Source organism: Candoia aspera, chromosome 2 (genome assembly GCF_035149785.1).
Source record: "Candoia aspera isolate rCanAsp1 chromosome 2, rCanAsp1.hap2, whole genome shotgun sequence".
NCBI classification, from domain to species: Eukaryota; Metazoa; Chordata; class Lepidosauria; order Squamata; family Boidae; genus Candoia; species Candoia aspera.
Genome location: NC_086154.1, coordinates 167718535 through 167741303, shown reverse-complemented (window position 1 = coordinate 167741303; position 22769 = coordinate 167718535). Strand labels below are relative to the sequence as shown.

The window sequence follows — 22769 nt, the reverse complement described above, 5'->3', positions numbered from 1 at the left end:
ATGGATATTTATGGTACAATAAAGTTAAAATTAATGTGGCTTTAAAAAAAAATTTTATTAGGCCATATTGAGAATATGGAATAGATATAAACTCAGGTTGTGCCCAGAAACGCCTTTATGGTTCTCAGCTCAAGAAGCATATCATAGAAGAGAAACAGCAAAGACAAGTGGTTGATATACCAGGAACTATTAGAAAACCATCAAGGGGAATTTAAAATTAAATCAAAGGAGCAATTAATAGCAGAAGGATATAGTTGTCAATGGTTTTCCCATTTACAGTTACCAGAAAGATTCAAAATGGAGAAAAAGTTTATGATATGGAGCAAAAGAAGACAGAAGTATAATTGTGCACTGATGCTGAACATGTAATCTCTAAAATGTATAAACTTTTGCTGAAATTTGAAACAGAATTAACAGGTTAAAGAATGTATGATAAAGTGGGCTAAGAATTTTGGTTATAACATACAGATGGATCAGCGGGAAAATATGTGGCTAAAAGTGTTGAAATTTACATTGTGCTATGATCTCAAAGAGAATTTTTATAAAATGATGTATCATTGGTATATGACACCAGAGAAACTATCTAGAATGTATAAAGGCACTTCAAATGTATGTTGGAAATGTGAACAACATGAAGGGATGTTTTATCATGCTTGGTGGACATGTAAAAAAGCTTTAAAAATTGGATTCAAATACATACTTTGATACAGAGGATTTTAAAGATTAATATTCAATTGAAGCTAGACGTTTTCCTATTAGGACTAATAAATAATCAGTTAGAAAAAAAACATGGAAGATTATTTCAATATATGATTGCTGCGGCAAGATTATTATATGCACAGAGATGGAAAGATTCAACACTACCCACTATGGAGGAATGGTTGGTGAAATTGACAGATCTTGCTGAGATGGATAAACTAACTTCTTTGATTAGAAAAAAGATACTATCTACATTTATTGGTGACTGGAAACCTCTTATGGACTTTTTGCATAAAATGAAAAAAACTAACATGATTTATGGTTTTCATGATTAGATAGGATCATGACATAACTTTACAGAGAGAGGTAAAATATAATTGTACTTATAACTGCTGTGAAGAATATCAGAAGCCAGTGTTCTGTATCTTTTTTTTTCTATTTTTAACTTTTTCTCTTCTCTTGCACTTTTTGCTTTCTCTTTACTTTCTTTTCTCTTTTCTTACTTTATATTAGTTTGTATTAGTTTTTTAAAAACTTTTTTAAAGTTTTAATAAAAACTACATATAAAAAAATTAAAATCAGGTGAGATTGACTTTGGTGGGGAGGGGGAGATATAGATAAAGGCTGAGAGCGGTTCGAATTCTGTGACGTCACAAGCAAGGTATTTCCCCTATGGAGCGGAACAGGCGGAATACTTCATATAGAACCCCCGAGGCGATTAGTTAGAGTGTCGTGTGTGCCACTTATCACGTGACAAGGAGAGACTGTCTCACTTGTTTGTTCTCCTATATCATGTAATCATAGAAGTAGGAAAATTAAAAGTCATACATTTGCTATTGTTCACGGGATATACATTCAAGAAACCCATTCGGAAGGTTGAAACAATTAACATTTCTTCCCACTTCAGATTTCAGTCTTATGCCCTGTTTCTGCATACCAATGGCAATATGCAGGAATGTTTATACAATGATATTGGGCAACCAAATGCCGTCTTCCACCAATTAAAATATTTCAATGTGCATAAAGTTCCGAAGGCAGAGAGATTTTTAAAAATCTATTGTTTTCTCCTTTTTAATTCTAGAAAAAGTCACTTCTGCTCAATAACATGTTGTGAGGAGGCAAAGGTGGGTTGTCAGAAAATCTACACTTTCAGATTTCATCAATATTCTTTTAAATCTTCAGTCGAGACGCCCCCGATTCAGAAACAGGAGAAACTTCTTTGATACTACTTTACAGATATACGGCTGGATAATTACGCGTGTCGCACCTTTTTCTCATTGGGGGCTTCCCCACCTTCTCCTCCGAGCGCCCGGAAGTCAAAGGCCCTTGAGGGTTTGCTATGTGATATCTCTACGATGCGAATGGGAGGAGTTGACCCGGAAGTGGATGAGAGTGGGGGTGGGGCTGGCGTTGTGTTTCGGTGTGTCCGAGGTGGCGGGTCTCTTAGTTCAACATGTCGATAGAAATCGAGTCCTCGGAGTGAGTACGCTGAGCGGGCCCGCCGAGCGGCTAGGGGCGGGCAGGTTGTGCAGTGCGGGCCGGCTTCCTTTGACCCGTCTCAGGTCTCGTTCCTCCCCCGCTGCCTTCCCCGCTCGTGCGTCCTCGGGACGGGTTGCTCGATAGCTGCAATCCAGCGCCAGTGATGAGCACCGGGTTGCTCTAAATCCATGCCGAAAATTTCCGAAGGCGGCCTGTGACGAGCCTCCCAAAGCTTCTCGCTTGTATATTTACTGGTTATTCATATTGCCTCACCCCGGGGCAAAGGGCTCAGAGGAGATGGGAATAGTTGCCCCATGAGGAACCGTAATGGAAACAGACCACATCATCATCATCACCCCATTTTATATACAAAGAGGAAGAGAGAGGGGGTGTGTGCGTGCACACCAGTTTGGTGTAATGGTTAAGGCACCAGGCACAAAGCCAGCTCGGTGCCCTTGGGCCAGTCCCTCTCTCTCAGCCCTAGGAAGCAGGCAGGAGCAAACCACTTCCAATCTTGCCAAGGAAACTGCAGGGACTGGCCCAAGCAGCTGACTCCAAGGTCCAAAGTATGGGGTGAGGGAATGGGAGGTTGAGAGGAAGAAACATAATATTTGGCAGTGTCAATAAAATAAGGAGCAAAAGCATGTCCTCTCAATTCAATATATTGTTTTTTGTGGCAGCACTGTTAGATTAGTTTTACAACACATTTTGAGTTTGGGATGACTCTAAGTATTGTGTAGTTACTAAGCCCTGATTGATTTTTTTTTTCTTTTGAGCAAAGAATTATAAGGAAAATGCCTTATAATGAGATAGTACATATGTTTTGGGTGTGAGAGAGAGGACTGACAGATGGAATAAATTTATGTAGTTAACTGTACTAATTGTTTTGTTCAGTGTCATCCGATTAATCATGCAATATCTGAAGGAGAACAGCCTTCATCGTGCCCTGGCTACACTGCAAGAGGAAACTACAGTGTCTCTGAACACAGTGGACAGCATTGAGAGCTTTGTGGCAGATATTAACAGTGGTCATTGGGATACAGTACTGCAGGCAATACAGTCACTAAAGTTGCCAGACAAAACACTCATTGATCTGTATGAACAGGTCAGCATGTTCTGTGCAGTAATATTCTGAGTTGTATCTGTTGACATATTTTTATTTGCACTTTGTAACTTTGCAGCATATTCATATTTCATTTTTGAACAGAGGGGCAAATGACGATACGTGCATGATGACATGACACAGATAACACAACTTAATACTTGCGTCAGGTGTCATCAGATAACTACATCATTTATGCCACGGTGTCATGCACGTGTCATTTGATGTATCATGACATGTTATGGTTGCTGCTGTCTCTGAAGATTAATTCACCCCCATTTAGTATAAAATTATATTAGGTCTGGATACAATCTGATTTTTTTTCAGTTTTCACAACATGTAGATTTAAGTTTTTTTCAAGAATATAAGCTTTGTGTTGTATTGTGCTTCTGGCAATGTGGTAGTGTCATGGCAGTTTTAACAAGACGTTAAAGCATTTTGTAATAGATCCCCCTGTTCCTACTTGAGTTATTTATTTTTTCATTTTAAAAAATAGAATTTTCAAGACTTCTGGTCTATACTCTTTCCTGTTTCAGTTTTGAAACTTGAGTCAGATTTTGCTTAAACAGACCAAAGTTTTCAGTTGTGCAATTCCATTTAAACTGAATTTACAAGTCACATATGCATAAAAGATTGGTGCATTACCACATGCTTGTATAATTAATAATCCTTCTCTGCTGATAATCCAGGTTGTTCTGGAACTGATAGAACTCCGTGAATTGGGTGCTGCTAGATCTCTTCTGAGGCAAACGGACCCAATGATCATGTTAAAGCAGACCCAGCCAGAGCGATATATTCATCTTGAGAACCTTTTGGCTAGGTCCTATTTTGACCCACGTGAGGTAAAACTCTGTCAGCTCATATTTCTGCATGTGTCATGTTAAATAATATGTTGTGTTGTTGTTTGTTTAGCCTAATTAGGTTTTCTGTATTATGTTATTTACCTTATTTCATCATTTCTGCATAATGGAAGACCTAGCATGTTTACCAATATCTGTATTTCACAAGGATATAACTAGAATTTTCTATTTAAAAAGCTTCTTTTATAGCTAATGATGTCTTTTAATGCTGTTTAATTTGTTGAAGTCCACACAGCTTAAAGTGGCCAAGGTTGAGAAACACTGATGTAAGTTATCACACAGTTTTGAAATTATTGTTAGTTAATTATGTAATTCGATTTGTGATACCATTGCATGTTCTGCAAGTGAAAATATGTTTAAAACAATTCAGCTCTATGTGTGATATCCCAGTATTAAAAGGTGGATAGATGCTACCTGTCTTCCAAGAGGTTTAGGAGTTGTAAACATAGAAGTTCTTAGGTGTATTTCTAACATTCTTTAGGATTGGTTCAGATACCTCTCTGGAACCAGTTTTAGGAATTGAAAATTCTCTGTTGGTTTGTGCACACATTCTTTCATTTTGCCTCACATATTCTTGGCCCTTGTTTGACCAATGCTATCTAAGGTGACATGCATTTTCTTTGAAAATTCTGATTAAACCTGGGCTGTCTAAACAAGTTGAGGTACAGTATATACAAAGGTAAAACATGAAAGAGGAATATGACTTTATACAGAGGAAAGAGGCTGAGAATCGATGACCTTGGGCCTTGTCTAAAATTTAGAATGGTTTCATGTTAGACATTTTGTTTCAGTGTGTTGTGAATAAGAATGCTATTTGCTTCTTCGTTGTGTTTCAGTCTGAGATCTGGCCTAGTTTGGGGATAGAATCAACATGGTAGCCCTGTCCTTCTTTGTGTGAGAGAGTGGGGGAGTGCAATTTTGTGATCTTGCTTGATTTTAAGATAGCTTTTGATATAATCAACCATGTTGTCTTCCTGGATTGTCTTTGTGGGTTGGAGGCCCCGTGTAATGGAGGTGCCTCTCCTATTTGCAGAGATGGTTTTATGTAGTAGAGTGTGCTTTTGGATCTGGCAGTGGTTTGTGGGGTGCCAGAAGGCACTACTTTGTCCCCAGTACTATTTAACATTTATATAAAGTCACTGGGGCAGTCATAAGAAGTTTCTTCGGGTGGGGGGAAGAGGGGATTGTCAGTATACTGATAACAGTTCTATTTCTTCATCACTTATTAATCAAGGTTGGTTGGGTATTTATGTATGTATGTATGTATGTATTTAATTAATTTAGAAGACCACCCATCTACCAAAAGGAGCTTGGCATAGCTAAGAAGAATAAAAACAGAATACAGTAATCAAGCACCTTTAAAGAATAAAAGGCAAAGTTGAAGCCCCAACAATAGGGCCTGTATGGTCTGAGCCAGTTATTAGACAGTCACAGGATTAGTTGAGGGCCAATCAGTTGAGACTGAATCTTCACAGAAAAGAACATGTCTGTAGTCACAACTGTCATTGGAGACCAAGAGACTGCCATGACCAGGAGTGCCTCTTAACCAGCTTTGGTTGGTATATCAACTCTGCCCTTTCCTGGACCAAGACAACCACTGTTGCCTGTGTACCAGTATCCTTCCACTGAAGATATGGTCATGTACTCTGCAGGGTTATACCTGTACTTGATCTAGATAGTGCAGAATGCAGTGGTCAAGTTTTGAGTTGGATGGCTCACTGTGTACATGCAGTACTTGTGTGGAAACAAATGTGAAATTTTAACTCCAGCCTTGGATTCCTCAAGCCCAGCATGTCGCATGATGTGTTCTGCATACAAGTTGAATAGGTAGGGTGAGAGTATACAGCCCTGCCATACTCCTTTCCCAATCTTAAACCAGTCCGTTGTTCCGTGGTCTGTTCTTACTGTTGCTGCTTGGTCGTTATACAGATACTTCAGGAGGCAGACAAGATGACTTGGTATCCCCATACCACTAAGAACTTGCCACAATTTGTTATGGTCCACACAGTCAAAGGCTTTAGAATAGTCAATAAAACAGAAATAGATGTTTTTCTGAAACTCCCTGGCTTTTTCCATTATCCAGCGGATATTGGCAATTTGGCCCCTAGTTCCTCTGCCTTTTCTAAACCCAGCTTGTACATCTGGCAATTCTCGCTCCATGAATTGCTGAAGTCTACCTTGCAGGATCTTGAGCATTATCTTACTGGCATGTGAAATGAGTGCCACTGTTTGATAGTTTGAACATTCTTTAGTGTTTCCCTTTTTTGGTATGGATATAAGTTGATATTTTCCAATCTGATGGCCATTCTTGTGTTTTCCAAATTTGCTGGCATATCGCATGCATTACCTTGACAGCATCATCTTGCAAGATTTTGAACAGTTCAGCTGGGATGCCATCGTCTCCTGCTGCCTTGTTATTAGCAATGCTTCTTAAGGCCCATTCAACCTCACTGTTCACAATGTCTGGCTCTAACTCACTGACCACACCGTCAAAGCTATCCCCGATATTGTTATCCTTCCTATACAGGTCTTCCGTATATTCTTGCCACCTTTTCTTGATCTCTTCTTCTTCTGTTAGGTCCTTGCCATCTTTGTTTTTGATCATACCCATTTTTGCCTGGAATTTACCTCCAATGTTTCTAATTTTCTGGAAGAGGTCTCTTGTCCTTCCTATTCTATTGTCGTCTTCCACTTCCACACATTGCTTGTTTAAAAATAATTCCTTATCTCTTCTGACTAACCTCTGGAATTTTGCATTGAATTGGGCATATCTCCCCCTATCACTGTTGCCTTTTGCTTTCCTTCTTTCTTGGGCTACTTCTAGTGTCTCAGCAGACAGCCATTTTGCCTTCTTGGTTTTCTCTTTCTTTGGGATGTATTTTCTTGCCGCCTCATGAACAATATTGCGAACTTCTGTCCAGAGTTCTTCTGGGACCCTATCTACTAAGTCCAATCCCTTAAATCTATTCTTCACCTCCACTGCATATTCCTTAGGAATATTAGTGAGCTCATATCTAGCTGATCTGTGGGTCTTCCCTAATCTCTTTAGTCTGATCCTAAATTGTGCAAGAAGAAGTTTGTGATCGGAACTACAGTCAGCTCCAGATCTTGTTTTTACCAACCGTATAGATGTCCGCCACCTTTGGCTGCAAAGGATGTAGTCAATCTGATTTTGGTGTTGTCCATCTGGTGAAGTCCATGTATAAAGCCGTCTCTTAGGTTGCTGGAAGAGGGTGTTTGTTATGCAGAGTGAGTTGTCTTGGCAAAATTCTATCAGCCTGTGTCCTGCTTCGTTTTGTTCTCCTAGGCCATGCTTACCTGTAATTCCAGGTGTCATTTGACTGCCCACCTTAGCATTCCAGTCTCCCGTGATGAAAATAACATCTCTTTTAGGCGTGTCATCCAGTAGGTGCTGCAGATCCTCATAGAACTGCTCTACTTCAGCATCTGTGGTTGGGGCATATATTTGGATCACTGTGATGTTAGATGGCTTGCCCTGAATTCAAATTGAGATCATTCTATCGTTTTTTGGATTGTATCCAAGCACTGCTTTCGCCACTTTACTATTAATTATGAAGGCTACTCCATTTCTTCTGTGGTCCTCTTGTCCACAGTAGTAGATCTGGTGGTCATCTGATGTGAAGTGGCCCATTCCAGTCCATTTCAGTTCACTGACACCCAAAATGTCTATCTTTAATCTTGACATCTCACCAATAACCACATCCAATTTGCCCTGGCTCATAGATCTTACATTCCAGGTTCCAATGGTGTATTGATCCTTAGAACATCGGATTCGCCGTTCACCACCAGCACCGTCGGCCGCTAGCCGTCCTTTCAGCTTTGAGCTAGCTGCGTCATCACGTCTGGGGCTAGTTGAACTCATCCTCTGTTCCTCCCCAGTAGCATTTTGACCATCTTCCGACCTGGGGGTCTCATCTTCCGATGGTATACTGACATATCTCTGGTTGTACTGATCCATTTAGTTTTCACGGCAAGAATACTGGGGTGGGTTGCCATTACCTTCCCCAGGGATCGCATTTAGTCTGACCTCTCTGTCATGACCTTCCTGTCTTGGGTGGCCCTTTACGGTTTAGCTCATGGCGTCATTGAGGTGCTCAAGCTCCAGCACCACGACAAGGTAACAATCCTTTGCTGAAGTAGGGCTGTATACTGCTCTATATTGTGTATAATTTGTTTTATTGTGTATTTTTAAACATATGATATTAACTTTCTTTTTAAAGTCAGACACTTGCCTTTCCAGAACTAAAGAATTCTTTTGATTTCCAGAATTTGTTGTTTTATTTTTGCTTTTAGGTCTGTGTAATTTATACTAATGAGCAACCAGTGTTGCTTAGCTGTCTAGATTCAATTCTGCTCCACAGTGCTCAATGAGGAGCAAATATTAATGTTTCTGCATTAGGCATGCTCTTCAAAGAAATAGATAAATAATGTATTTATCTGTCACATTAAATTGTCCAATTTCTCTGGGATTATTTGTTAGAAAGGTTTGCCCATATCAGTTAGAAATTCGGTCAGCATGATGTTTGGTCATTTCTGAGAATATTGCCCTGGCAAGTGAATTACAAGTGACGGTTGGGTTTTATTATGTGTTGGTGATCAGCAGCTTCCTTGACATAGAAAATTGCTATTTTGAGGGTAGGTAACTTTTGAACTGTGAAGACTATATTTTCCTTTCTTTGCTGGGAGGTATCCTGGTACGTCCTCTACTTTCTCTGGCTGAAGCTATCAGGAAACAGAAGCAATCCAAATGGACATTTTAACAATAAGTAGAAGGTTGCATTAAAGTTTTCTTCTGATTCATACCGAATAGGGTTGGCCTTTTCCAGTACAGCTATTTCTACTAAATTTATCCCAGCACTCAAAACTACGGTTGTTGATTCAGAATTGCATATATGTATCAATTTTTAATAAAACATCCAGTTGACAATCCAGTCAGGTTGTTGGCTTTTAAGTGGCAGAGTTCTCAAAAGGAGGTTACCGATCTGTATGTCTGTGGACCTGAATGAATTTGGCAGCGTACGGATCGAATAACTGTTGTTGCCTTCCAGGCATACCCAGATGGAAGCAGCAAAGAGAAGCGGAGAGCTGCCATTGCCCAGGCTTTGGCTGGCGAAGTTAGTGTGGTACCTCCATCTCGTCTTATGGCATTATTGGGACAGGTATGGTCTTTTCCCTTAAACTTAATTGATGGGATTGAAACATGAAATGGAAGACTGATCGTTCATTGAAGCCTAAGACTATGATTCTTTAATTTGGTACTTAGAAACTTTTTTTTTTAATGTTTAAGTGTCCTTTTGTATTAAGCTTCAGAAGTGTTACGATCCGTGTCTGTAATCCTCTTTGATTTCTTAGGCCTTGAAATGGCAGCAGCATCAGGGACTGCTCCCCCCTGGTATGACCATTGATTTGTTCAGAGGAAAAGCAGCTGTCAAAGATGTTGAAGAGGAAAAATTCCCCACACAGCTGAGTAGGCATATTAAGGTGGGTCTTCCTTCACCGTGACTTCAGCAACAAGTCTCAATCCTTCTGGTATTAAGGAATTTTAATTGGATCAAATAAGGGATATGCTTAAGGCTTCGTATGTCTCACTGGCTGGGTTCAGTATTTGTACTAAACTATCATATGGCTTATTTGATTTAGCTTGTGAGAACCCGTCTGTGATTCATTGACTAAACTTACGTATTTTAAAGGACTTGAAAAATTCTGTATTTTAAAATAATGCATGTACATGTCATTTTTGTTTTTGTACTTTTAAAAGTGGAAACAAATTTGATTTTAGTAAGGAACTGGGTGAGAGCCAGTTTGGTAGAGCAGCTAAAGAACCATTCTAGAAACCGGGAAACTGGGAGTTCTGGTCCCACCTTAGGGACAAAGCCAGCTGAGGGACCTTGGGCCAGTCCCTCTCTCCCAGCCTTAGAAAGAAGGTACAGGTAGTCCTCAGTTAATGACAGTAATTGGGACTGGAATTTCCATCACTAAGTGATGTCGTTGTAAAGTGCGATGTCACATGACCTCATAGCTTAGCGACAGCAGTCCAGGCAATCCCCATTGCCATCATTAAGCAAGGTTCATGGGTCATTAAGCGAGGACCTCCTCGCAACTTCCTGGCTGCTTCCAACAATCAAAGTCAGTGCAGAAGCCAACCAGAAGTTGCAAGTCCCAGGCAGCTCACAGGCAGGCCAGCAGGCAGGTAAGCGGCTGCTGCCGGGTGGGGGAGGGGCTGGTGCAGCGCGGCACGAGCACAACGAGGCTTGGGGTGGCTGCTGCCAGGTGAGGGAGGGTGTGAGAGGGTGCGTGAGGGGCCAGGCAGTGCAAGCACAGTGAGGCTTGCAGTGGCTGCTCCTGAGTGCAAGAGCAACTTACTGGAGCGACCTGCGACCTTCCCTGCTGGCTTCCCCGTTGACTTTGCTTGTGGGAAGTCTGCAGAGAAGGTCGCAAATGGCAATCACGTGACCCTCATAAGTCTGAGCCAGGTGCCAAGCACCCAGATGGCAATCACGTGACTGTAGGGGTGCTAGGATGGCCAGAACTTCAAGGACTGGTTGTAGGCCCCACGTGTTCAGCACCACTGTTACTTTGAATGGTTACTGAATGAATTGTTAACTGAGGACTACCTGCAATGGCAAACCACTTCCAAAAGACTTTGCCAAGAAAACTGCAGGAGGGGACTTGCCCAGGGAGACTCCAGGAGTTAACACTGACTCAGAGGTGCATGCACACGCACACACAAGGAATTGGGTAAAATGCTATTTGTATTGTTTTTATTTATGGCTAAGAATAAATTGTTTAAAAATATTTACATAAACATTTATACACTACCCTTCATAAAAACATTAGAGTTCCACACTATGTATTGTGTATATGTTATGAAATATAAATAAAATAATATGATAAAAAAGAGAAAGTAAAAATATACCAAAATAATCTAAGTGAATCTGTCAGCTGAGAAAGTATTCCTTTAGCTGGCTTTGGAATCATAAAGAAGCCTTACTTTGAATGCCTTCTCAATATACATAATTCTCTTATTCCAAAAGAGAGCCACATTTTTCAACATTTCATCTAATTTGAGCATCTTAGGTGAAAAAAGCTGTAAGATGAAATTATGGCTAGCTAATTTAGATTTTGGCTGCAGCCTGCAAATGCTGCAGGTAGCAGCATCAAGCCAATGTTGTTTGGGTCCAGGAGTAAAATAAGGTCAAGACTCAACTAGTACTTGGGTAAGAGACCAGGGAACAATTTCCAGGGTTGTAGAGAAGAAAGGCAGTGGTAGACTACTTCTGTGCAGTTGCCAAGAGGACTGCATCAGTGTATCCATGTAGTCAGTGGGAACTGAGTTTAATTTGAGGATGTCTTTACCTTTCTAGTCTAAATTAGTATCATACTATTTGTTAAATACTGTTTTTTATTCCCATAAAACAGTTTGGTCAAAAGTCTCATGTGGAATGTGCTCGATTTTCTCCGGATGGTCAGTATCTGGTCACTGGATCTGTTGATGGATTTATTGAAGTCTGGAACTTTACTACTGGGAAAATCAGGAAGGTAATTCTATGACTCTTCTTGACTGCCACGTGAATTGCTCAACACTGTATATGGTCTTCATCACTTCTTTGGCCACAATAAATGAAGATGAGTAATATGAGCTGTTCTGGGTTTCCAGATGAAATTGGAATGGAATTTTAAATTAGGATATACAGTTCCAAACCAAGTGTTCCATTTGCATTTTTTTTTTTGAAAAGCAATGCAGTTGGCACTTAACTACAATCCTTTTCAAAATTGAAGCCAGTGGAAGATGTTATGAGGCACAAGATCCATACCAAGTATTTTCTTCTTTGCTTTATCTTTTGCTGTTGTGGGGGTGGGTAGAAAGCTTTGTGAGGGTAAAAAGGGAAAATAGATGCTTAATTCTTCCTTGCTGGTTACTTTTTTACTTCAGAATTGGAAATAAATGTGAGTGGAGAAAAAGGCTTTGGAGAAGGCTTACAAAGAGATAGTATATGGTGATCGTTACTCCTATAAGTGATGAGTGCAGTGTTGGAAATCTCAAATTTATGGAGTGACATTAATAACATCTGAAGCACACACTTTGGGTATATAAGGTCTTAGGTTCAATCCTTGACATGTTCTCTTACAAAGAGTCTCATGTGGCATAGATTTAAAATTGCTCTCTGAATTGGAGAGCCACTGCCAGTCTGGATTTTAATGGTGTGATTTAGGATAGTCTGGCTCCTGAAATGAATTTTGTATACCTTATACAAACTTAACCCTAACCCTAACCCTACCCTTGGTTCCTCCTGGTGTTTGGTCTTATTTTACTTCTGTTAATTCAGCTTGTTCACTGCTTTATTTAGGACCTGAAATACCAGGCACAGGATAACTTTATGATGATGGATGACGCAGTGCTGTGCATGTGCTTCAGCAGAGACACTGAAATGTTAGCAACTGGAGCACAAGACGGAAAAATCAAGGTATGCTGTTAAGGACAGCTAGAGGCCAAAAATGGCACCCGGGGACTCCCTTATAAGCCATGCTTCCTGGATGTCTGAGACAAGAGAGACACACACCATGGGGAGTTTGTCAGGGTTAGAAAGAGAATGAACTAACCATCCTCTGAGAATTTGTTCTTGGTTCTTTCTCCATGAGTTTCTGCACTGCTTTTTAAGCCTTGACTCATGGAAAGAGAGAGGAAATACTTCCTTGAGGGCAAGTAATTCTACTCTTCCTTTGCATCAGGAACAGTTTGCACAATCCTCAATCATGGCGGACGAAGAGACAGAGACAAGCAAACTTTTCCTCTCTACCTCCAAGACTGAGTAGAAGGAAGCAAGTTTATGACAGTGAATCATGCAGAATTATGGGCAGGAAAGGGCAGTTTTCTCTGGGTGCATATTTGGGTTCGGATTGTTCTGGTTTTTCTTCATGTTTTTCTTGTAGGACACAGCACGGGCTGTGCAGTTTAACGCTGTTCACTAATCTCAGATACTCAGTTAATAAAAGGGGCCAACCGGAGTATAAGAACTTCTGGTCCAACATTCTGTTCCAGTGACGGCCAATCAGCTGCCATGGCCTTAATTTTATCCATAAGAACAAGCAGTATATTTGTTGGATTGTCCACCTGAGTGATCAAGACAATTTGACCATAATAACCGGACATTTTGTTGGCATGTGATGTGAACCATCGGTTCTTTGGTTTCTCTCAAGGTGTGGAAGATTCAGAGTGGGCAGTGCCTGAGGCGATTCGAAAGAGCCCATAGCAAAGGGGTCACCTGCCTGAGTTTCTCAAAGGATAGCAGTCAGATTCTGAGCGCCTCCTTTGACCAGACAATCAGGTAGGTCTCACGTTGCAGTAGTTTGCTGTTCAGTCCAACTCGGACAAATGACACTAATGTAGCTTTTGTGCTGTAACAGGATTCATGGCCTGAAATCAGGGAAGACTCTCAAAGAATTTCGTGGTCATTCCTCGTTTGTTAATGAAGCTACGTTTACACAGGATGGACATTATATTATCAGTGCATCCTCTGACGGCACTGTGAAGGTACGCCCCAGGGTCCTCATCACTAGGAGCTAGGTAATTGGCATGATTAGTTAAAATCTTGACTGACTGGTTTTTTGTAAATACATTCTTAGTAGCACTGAAGACAGAAATATTTACCAGTGCTGCGCAGTGGCTCATCCAGGTAGAATTAAACTCAACGCAGTTTCATTTTCTGTCTCACAAATCCTTTCTGCTAGCTGCAGCTCTTTCAGGCAGTATCGGCTTTCTTGGTCTTTGGAGACCTACCATAGTTTGAATTAAACTAGCTTCTGAATGCACAATACAGATCGATCTCTTTTAAGTGACTGATCAGCAGATTTTTTTTCCTTTGTTTTTAATACTGGTACTGAAGGAGTTGACTTTTTGATTGCACTAGACTCACTTTTGAATGAAAGTTTTGTATCAGTGCCCGTCATAACAAGGAGTGTGTAGAGATGGAGGAAGGGTCTCAGTGTTGTGGGAAACAGTGCTGTGGATGGGGCCATTATATACCCTGGATGAAAACACACACAGGGTAGCTCTGGGTTCCATACTAATATGGAATTTGCGTATTTGCCATTCCTGTTTTATTTGCTAGGTTTGGAATATGAAGACTACAGAATGCTGTAACACCTTCAAATCCCTGGGTAGCACAGCTGGGACAGACATCACCGTGAACAGTGTCATTCTGCTGCCTAAAAATCCAGAGCACTTTGTTGTTTGTAACAGATCAAATACAGTTGTCATCATGAACATGCAGGGGCAAGTACGTGATTGCATCGTTCTTTGAATGGCTGTGAGAACAGTTGGTGTTCCTTTTGGACTCACCTAGAGCTGACGATGGGAAGTTGGTGTTCCCACTTTTTTTTTTATTTGTGAGACTTATAAATCATGATTAGATCTTGCAGCGGTTGGTTGAGGGTGTTGAATTACTATTTAGGACTCCAAGGTAATCCAAAAGGCCCTATTTCAGCTTATATTTTTAGCAGTTTGGTTAAAGCTTATATTTTCCATTATACCAAACTGTCAGATGGTTTGGAAGATTCTTAGCTTTTGCTTCAGTGGATTTAATCAGTTAACAAATTGTCTAGTAATGCAAAAACGGATCTCAGAAACTTGTATACAGGTAGTCCTTGACTTACAACCACAGTTGGGATGGGAATTCCCATTGTAAGTCATTGCAGTTGTAAGTTAAATCACCACATGACTGGACCCGATTTTACGACCATTTTTACAGCAGTCGTTAAGCAAATCATCACGTTCATTAAGTGAATCACTGTAGTCATTAAGCAAATCCAGCTTCCCCAATAGGTGTTTTTTGCTGGAAAATGGCAAAAAAAGTTGCAAAATGCGATCATGTGACCGCAGGACACTGCAACTGATTGTGAATGTGAGCCAGTTGCCAAGTGCCCGAAATGTGATCATGTGACTGTGGGGTGGTGATGTGATGTTTTGCAACACTCAGAAGTGCTTTACAGGCCAAAAAGCACCCATTCTGAGGATGTCATAACTTCAGGCGGTTGTTAAACGAACGGTTATAAGTCGAGGACTACCTGCATATGTTCCTCTTTTTTTCATGTGTTAGCCCATACTATTGATACTACTTTTTTACCAAGGTTAAATGTCTAACAACATTGGTTTGTTATACAGCACATCTCAAGTTTCTAAAGTGCTTTGCATACATTATTTCTAAAACTCTCCTGTACTGTACGATTAGTTGATATTCCCCTTTTACATATTTGACATACTTCCAAAGACAAAAGAATAGGAGCTGGATTGAGGTTTGAAATGTGCACATCATGATTCTTGTAGTATGTTGTATTGTATCAAAAGTACAGTGAAGATCTAATATGCGCATTCCATCCTACCCACCTATCCCCTTCTCCAGCTGGAGTGGCAAAACTCCTTCTTAGCCTTTGACCTGTTTGGCCATCAGCATCCTTCAACCTCTGAAGATCTGCTTGCTACTTGTGCTGTTGCTAGTACCCTGCATTAGAGATTGCAGTTCCTTCACTTCTTACTCTCTGTCCTTCGACAGGGCATTATCATGAGAGATGTGTATTATATCTTGAACTATACTGTGGCTGCTGATTACTTTTTTCTTTTTAATATTTCAACCTGGTAGATTGTGAGAAGTTTCAGCTCTGGTAAGAGAGAAGGTGGTGACTTCGTCTGCTGTGCCCTTTCTCCTCGAGGCGAGTGGATCTACTGTGTGGGTGAAGACTTTGTGCTCTACTGTTTCAGCACAGTGACTGGCAAGCTGGAGAGAACACTGACGGTGGGTAGCAGAGAGTGTCTTGGGGGCAACGTAGCAGCAGTTCTGTATGCAGTAGAGGCCAGATTTGGCTCCCTGGCCCTATGGACTTTTCCACCAAATCTAACATTCCCCCTAGCTCATACCCATAGGATTCTTAACAGGGCAGGTTTCCTCCTCATAGGTTCACTAGTGAAGATCACAAAACGTTGCTCCCTGTTTCCTGACTGCTATACCACTTTTTCCCAACCCAGATATCCACCAGATGTGTAGACTTCAACTTCCAGATTCCCCTGGCCAGCTAACATTGCTGATACTTTGGGGAGTTGAAGTCCCCAAATATGGGGTATGTCTGGAAGCCTGCTTTGTGCTGTCTTCCCAGGACTCTGGCCTAGCTTGTTCTGGTAGAAGATCACCTGAACTCAAACAATTCTTTTTCCCACAGTCTCCTGATCCTGACAAAATTCTCCTTATTTCTTCTCCAGATGTTCTCCCTTTCTGCTTCTTTCTGTGGTCTGCAGATCTGCCTCTCATGGCTTATTTCTCACTTTTTCATATCATTTGGCCCCTTTTATTTAGTTTTCTCACAGTACGCTTGGCTATGGCAATTTCATTGAGCTCTGCTCCTGCCCTCCTCTCCTCAAAGCATGTGAGGATGTTATATTAGGATACACCCTCTGGCCAAGGGATTCTGGAAGTAGAGCCACAGTGGGATGGGGGCACGATATGTTGCTTACAAGGTGAACAAAAGGAGAAAAGCAGCACAAACACAAGGGGCACATGCTAAGGAACTATAGTTTCACAGCACATATCTATGTGAAGGTCTTCACATTTAAATGCTTATTCCTGGATAATAATGGTGGAGCTTCTTATGCCAAACACAAGTATCACTCATCCCTAGATCATTTGCAGATTGAATTTGGATTATTTACAATTTTTAAACCTTTTTTTCTAAAAAGCAAATTAATGGTTGAGAGAGGGGTATGTTAATAAGGAAGACAGGATAAGTTAAAAACTAGTACAACTGAAAAGCTATTGTCTTTACACTTCAGTCTTCAGTTTAACATGAAAGAAAGGGAAGAAGTTGTGAAAGCAGTAGAAAGTTGGATTGAACTCAATGAAGAAGGATAAAAAAAATAAATGTTGCTTTTTCTTTTTCATAAGAAAAAATGCACAGCCACATGCAGAACCATTCAAAAGGGGAGTCACAGTGACAGCAAATAATACCTCTTTGTCTCAAACTGGACCTCACCTTCAGAGTCCCAGCACACATCCAAAAGATTTAGGATTGAGATGATTGATTGCAAGAGTCACTCTTAATTGGAAGACAGATCTGTTGAACTCAGAATCCAATTTTTTTTAATCTATTTCCCACTAAGAATTTATAAGCAAATATCAAAATGATTTTTTTTAAAGAATTGCCCTTTTCTGCACAATTTCATAGAGGATTTGATTTGGTGGCAAAATGAATTAGAGATGGCTGCGATACTTTGAATGACTTAAGAACCATCCTGAATTGTCCCAGTGTGAGCTTTGTACTGAATCAGAGCAGTCCTGATTTCTGTCCAGCCTTCTAGAAGTTCCAAAGTTATAATTTACAAGTCTGCTTTAGAAGAATATTGTCACGCTCACGTCTGAATACGATGTGCAGATTATATGGGAATAAATGAAAGAGCTTTTTTTTCTTGATCATTTTCTAAAAGGCCTTTTCTTTTTGGATGGGGAAAGGCATGGATAGAAAATATCTCATTTGAGCTTATTATATTCAGGGAGATAACCTTGTTTCTTTTTCCTTTCTGTTGTCAAGGTTCATGAAAAGGATGTCATTGGTATCGCTCACCATCCCCACCAGAACTTGATTGCTACCTATAGTGAAGATGGATTGTTGAAGCTGTGGAAACCATAGAACTTCATAAATTCCCTTCAGTATGTGGCTTTTGAATCCCTGGGAAGTGTGTACCATGTGCAGGGTGCTTATGTTTCTCAAAAGTTAAAAAAGGCTTGTTTTAACTTATACTGAATTTCATATTCAGCTGTCCCAAGAGAAACCTTTTCAGATACATGTAATGCTAGTTGTGTGTCCAAACTGCAAAATCAGTTCAATTTCTAAGAAAGTAACTGTTCTTTTAATATGTTTCATTTCTGCTTCTTATGTGAATGATTACTTTTATGTATTTTTCATTTTTTTAAAATAAAATGAGATGAATTCTTTTGGTTAAGGCAAAAATGAAGAACAAATATGTGCAGTTTTACCATTTTAAAATTACATGTTAAAAATTCTAGCAGTGTTCATGGAAACGTGAAGCACATATTTAAACGTTGCCCACTGAAAGTTATGATCTTGCAGATTATGTAACTTGGCTGAGTGAGACTCCTTGTTTTAAGGTAAATGCACTACCTAGTTTTAAGGTAAATGCAGTATGTGTAAAACTCCCCAAATTAAATTTGTAGCCACACTTTGGAGGGGGTAGGGGGTGGTTCCTGCTCTGGTAAAATGTTAATTTCGCTCTCCTATTTAGAATATATAGGTTGTCTTGAATAGTATAGAAATTATATTGTCATTGTTTATAGATTTTTTGATGTCATAGAATACACTGAGTTTATGTTACAAACTTCATCTTATTTTCAGAAAGTAAGAAATAAGAAAATAGATTTTTTTTCTTGAAGAATTATTAATCTTGCTGTTCAAAATGGACATTTCGTGGTTTCTAAATTTGTGCAGATTTTTTTGTAGCTCCTTTTTTTTAAAACATCTGCCTGTTCTACAATAAAATATCATTTCTTATAGAGACATCTGGCTTAGAACCTTTCTAACTTTCCTTTTAAAATAAACAAGACAGAACTTGAAATTCAACCTATCAGCTTCTTTATGGAAAAAGAATACTACTTTCTGCACTGGTGAAGAAACAGTTACTTACTGAGTTGCTTCTGCAAATTAGTACTATTAAATATATATCTTACCTTTCCTTTAGATATTCATGGTGGCATCCAGAAGGAATCTGGAACATTTTTTAATGTTCTGGGGTAGGCTGGGATGAGAGATTGACCCTGTCTTCTACTTCCTTAACCAGTATACTAAATCATTCCTTTTGCAAGTTACCGTAGTTCATCAAGCAAGTAGCAACGACTCTGATGTTTTGGAAACTTGATTGGATACATTAATGTAGACATTATACACTACAGTATATATACAATGCTAAGGAATTAATTATGGGATGTGTTCCCTCCAATGTTGTGTAAGCAGACATCTAGTTTTGTAACAGGAATCTCTCTCCTCCCTGTCCCCTGCACATCTCCAACTTTTCCAGCCACGTGGAGCACATTTGAGAAGTGGGCAATCTGTGTATGCCTCGGTGCTGGAGGGATACCATAGGATACAATCCTATGTTTGTCCCTCTCACTGTGTAACGATCTGCTAAGTGTACTTAACTATTATAGTATGTGCTCTCTTCCAGTGGTAGTGATGAAACATTAAGCCATGATATGGTTGGTCGGTTCAGTGCATTGTGTGAATTTAGGCATTGTAGTTTGCTAGCCATGCTTTATAGTTTAATGCCAGAAGTGGCTTTTTCAACAAAATCTGGTTAAGCCAACTGGCTTAGCATGTTGTGTGAACCAAGCTGTAGTGACTTCTCTATGGTCATCCTAGTTCCTCTCATTAGGGAAATGCAGCTGACTGTGTCAGAATATCTAAACAGGTTAATATAAAACAACAACATCACAATAGTAGTTTTTTATAGCTCTGGAATGAACTATGTGTAAGTTATACAACTATAAGGCCTAAGTAAATTTGCAGTGGTAGAGAAAGTGAAGCTAGATAGCAACTGTCATAGGTAAAGTATAGTCTTATGTTTGCTGTTTAGTTCTGGGATTGTTTTGGTGGGTCTGTGTGATCAAGTCTGTTCCCCCATGAACTAGTTTACCATATTTTGGCCACATTTGCATTTCCACTAATTTGCAAATATGTGCTATTTGCAAAGTGTGCTTTCAGATCAAACCACTTTTTACCCATGATTATTTCTAAATTTACTCATGGCAACCTGATAGCTGTCTTGTCATACAATCTTTTATGATTGTACGCCACCCAGAGTCACTTGCTGAGATGGGCAGATACAGAAATCAAGCAAGCAAACAAACAAACAAAATCTTGAGACTAATACTCCTTTCTGGCCTCTAGACACACAGAGCCAAGAGACTAGTACAGTCACATGGGACTGTGGTTGCAGCCATCCTGGCAAGGTACTTGGAGGAGAGCAAATGGTAACACGAAGAGGGTTGAAGCTTCCCTGTGATGGTTCTGAACCTGAATGGGTCCTACTGGTTTTTATTGCTTTATTTTGCCAAAACGGGGGGTGAGGAAATGGTAGATAGGTTGCTACTCAGCAGTGGGCCACCCATGGGCAGAGGCAGACTGCCCACATAATAAAGAAATTGAGGATTTCTTTAAAAAAAAAAAAGAGTCCAGGCTTGGCATTTTTCATCGAGGGTTATGTCTTATCCACTATCTAGGAAATGCAAGACTCAGGCAGCACGGCAGGGTGTATTCCACCAAGTGTAAATTTGCACATTGTTCTAAGCCAGGAGTAACCAAGCTGTGTACCTATGCAATGGCTGCCACCCCAGTGCCCCAAGGTTATGCCACTCAGAATTGGCAGCATGATCTTGGACAGCTTTTCAGGTTGCTGGGTGGTTTAAGAAATGGTAACTCTGTGTGTCCCAGGCTCTTCATTCTGAACCCTTTCTAATTTCTAACCTTTTACGAAAGGTCAAATTGGGGTGGTATTTCTGAGTTTTGGGAGGATTAATTATAGATTTGCTCCTAGGGCCTCCTGTTCCCATTTCCACTCTCCTCAAACACTGGCCATATCTCTTAACTGGAAAGACTTCTGTGCCCTTTCTTACCATCTAAGAAGTTGCCTACCATGTGCCCAAGACTTAACCATGGCTATTAAACCACAGCTGGTTGAGCTTATGCATGCTATTCTGTAACTGCAGCATTTGCCCCAATATGCAAGAACCCTGTGTAGCCACTTCATGAGCAGGTGGGGCTCAGTGGTTAAGACGCTGAGTCAGAGGACCATTAAGGTTGGCAGCTCGGCAGTTTGAAACCCGAGAGCGCGAGCTGTGTGATGGAGTGAGCTCCCGTCAACTTGTCCCAGCTCCTGCTAACCTAGCAGTTCGAAAGCATGCAAATGCAAATAGATGAATAAGTACCACTTTGGTGGGAAAATAACAGGGACATGAAAGGAGCCCTTTCAGGCATCCCCAGGCAACGGTGATGTCACTGGCAAATCCTTTCAACACAGAAGCACCTTGGTAGGTGCTTCTGACACACACAAAAAATGAGCAGGTCATTCTCCCTGGTGGTTATCCAATAGCAAATGGTTCATAGTTGTGTGCCAGCTATGCCCTTTCCTGGATCAAAAAGCCCTCCGAACAGTCACTCATGCCCTGGTCATCTCCCATATAGACTATTGCAATGTGCTCTACATGGGGCTACCCTTGAAGAATATTCAGAAGCTTCAGCTGGTCCAGAATGCGGCTGCATGGCCAATTATTGGTGCCCCAAGATCAGCACATGTGACACTACTGCTGCGCATGCTGCACTGGGTGTCAGTTTGCTTCCAGGTCCAATTCAAAGTGTTGGTTATGACCTATAAAGCCCTACATGGCATGGGGCCAGGTTACCCAAGGGACCGTCTCATCCTCATGACATCGACCCATCCCACCCGATCATGCAAAGAGGGCATGCTACAGACCCCATCTGTAAAGGAATTCCATCTGACGGGGTCCAGGAAGCGGGCCTTCTCAGCAGTGGCTCCCACCCTCTGGAACACTGCCCCAGAAGTGAGGCAGGCCCCTTCACTCCTGGCCTTCCGGAAGAACTTGAAGACCTGGCTCTGCCGCCTCGCCTGGGGTGGGAAGGGGAGTAGTTCTTCCTGGAAGTGGCTGGTGCCTTAGAGCCCTCCCCACTGACTTAGATCTTACCGCCACTTGGATTTTATACTTATTTTTAATCTTCTATTTATATTGGCAATTTGTATTTGCATTTTTGTATGTTCAGTTTTAATGTTAGTTTTATTGTAAAGCGCCCAGGGTCCCTCTTTTCCGGAGAGATGGGCAGTCATAAAATTTGAAAAATAGCGGTAAAGATGATGCCATACCTTTTACTGAGTGCTGGCAATTTTTCCTTTTAAAAAAGTGGAATATAGATCAGATTTTTTAAAAAAAAAATCTGTATTCAGGGGAAACTTTTATGAATTAGTGAAACTGAGGCACAAATATACTGAAGTTATCTAACATTTCTACGATTACTTTTTTCATTTCATCTAAAATAACATGGCATGTTCAATGAGCTCAGTGTTTATTGGCAATATACACTGCATGCACAATTATTAGGCAAGTTGTATTTTTGAGGATGAATTTCATTATTGAACAACTACAGTGCTCTTGGTCAATCCAAAATGTTAATAAACCTCAAACCTGAATATTTAAGAAAGTAAAAGTGAGGTTTTGGCTTTCTTAGGAGCATATCTATGTGTGCACAATTATTGGGCAACTATTAGTGTGCAGAATTATTATGCAACTAAATGAAAAACGAAAATTCCCCCATCTCGTTTATTTTCATCTGTTAAAGTGAGAATAATAAACAAACAACTCAAAATTTACAAATAAACATTTCTGACATTTCAAACAAAAAATCAGTGACCAACATAGCCACCCTGCTTTGCAATAACAGTCATAAGCCTTCCATTCATGGAGTCTGTCAGTTTCTTGATCTGTTGACGATCAACTTTTTGTGCAGCAGCAACCAGAGACTCCCAGACACTGTTCAGAGAGGTG

At 40.4% G+C, this 22769-nt stretch overlaps 1 protein-coding gene across 1 annotated transcript; it reads left to right on the top strand.

Annotated features, from left to right (window-relative positions):
- The first annotated feature begins 2076 nt into the window (after window positions 1–2076).
- SMU1 (SMU1 DNA replication regulator and spliceosomal factor) lies at window positions 2077–18775 on the top strand. The gene is made up of 12 exons (XM_063294785.1): window positions 2077–2178; window positions 3073–3283; window positions 3970–4122; window positions 9210–9320; window positions 9514–9642; window positions 11581–11700; window positions 12510–12626; window positions 13360–13487; window positions 13567–13693; window positions 14271–14438; window positions 15798–15950; window positions 17734–18775. The coding sequence occupies exons 1-12, from the start codon at window positions 2153–2155 to the stop codon at window positions 17830–17832; spliced, it is 1542 nt and encodes a 513-aa protein (XP_063150855.1). The 5' UTR covers window positions 2077–2152; the 3' UTR covers window positions 17833–18775.
- The last annotated feature ends 3994 nt before the right edge of the window (window positions 18776–22769 follow it).

What these genes read in the sequence shown, in the direction of transcription:
- SMU1 (XM_063294785.1), top strand. Translation starts at nt 2,153, where the DNA reads ATGTCGATAGAAATCGAGTCCTCGGA. An exon ending in TCATTGATCTGTATGAACAG is followed by an intron (nt 3,284 to 3,969) that starts GTCAGCATGTTC and finishes CTGATAATCCAG; the next exon opens with GTTGTTCTGGAACTGATAGA. An exon ending in TTATGGCATTATTGGGACAG is followed by an intron (nt 9,321 to 9,513) that starts GTATGGTCTTTT and finishes TTGATTTCTTAG; the next exon opens with GCCTTGAAATGGCAGCAGCA.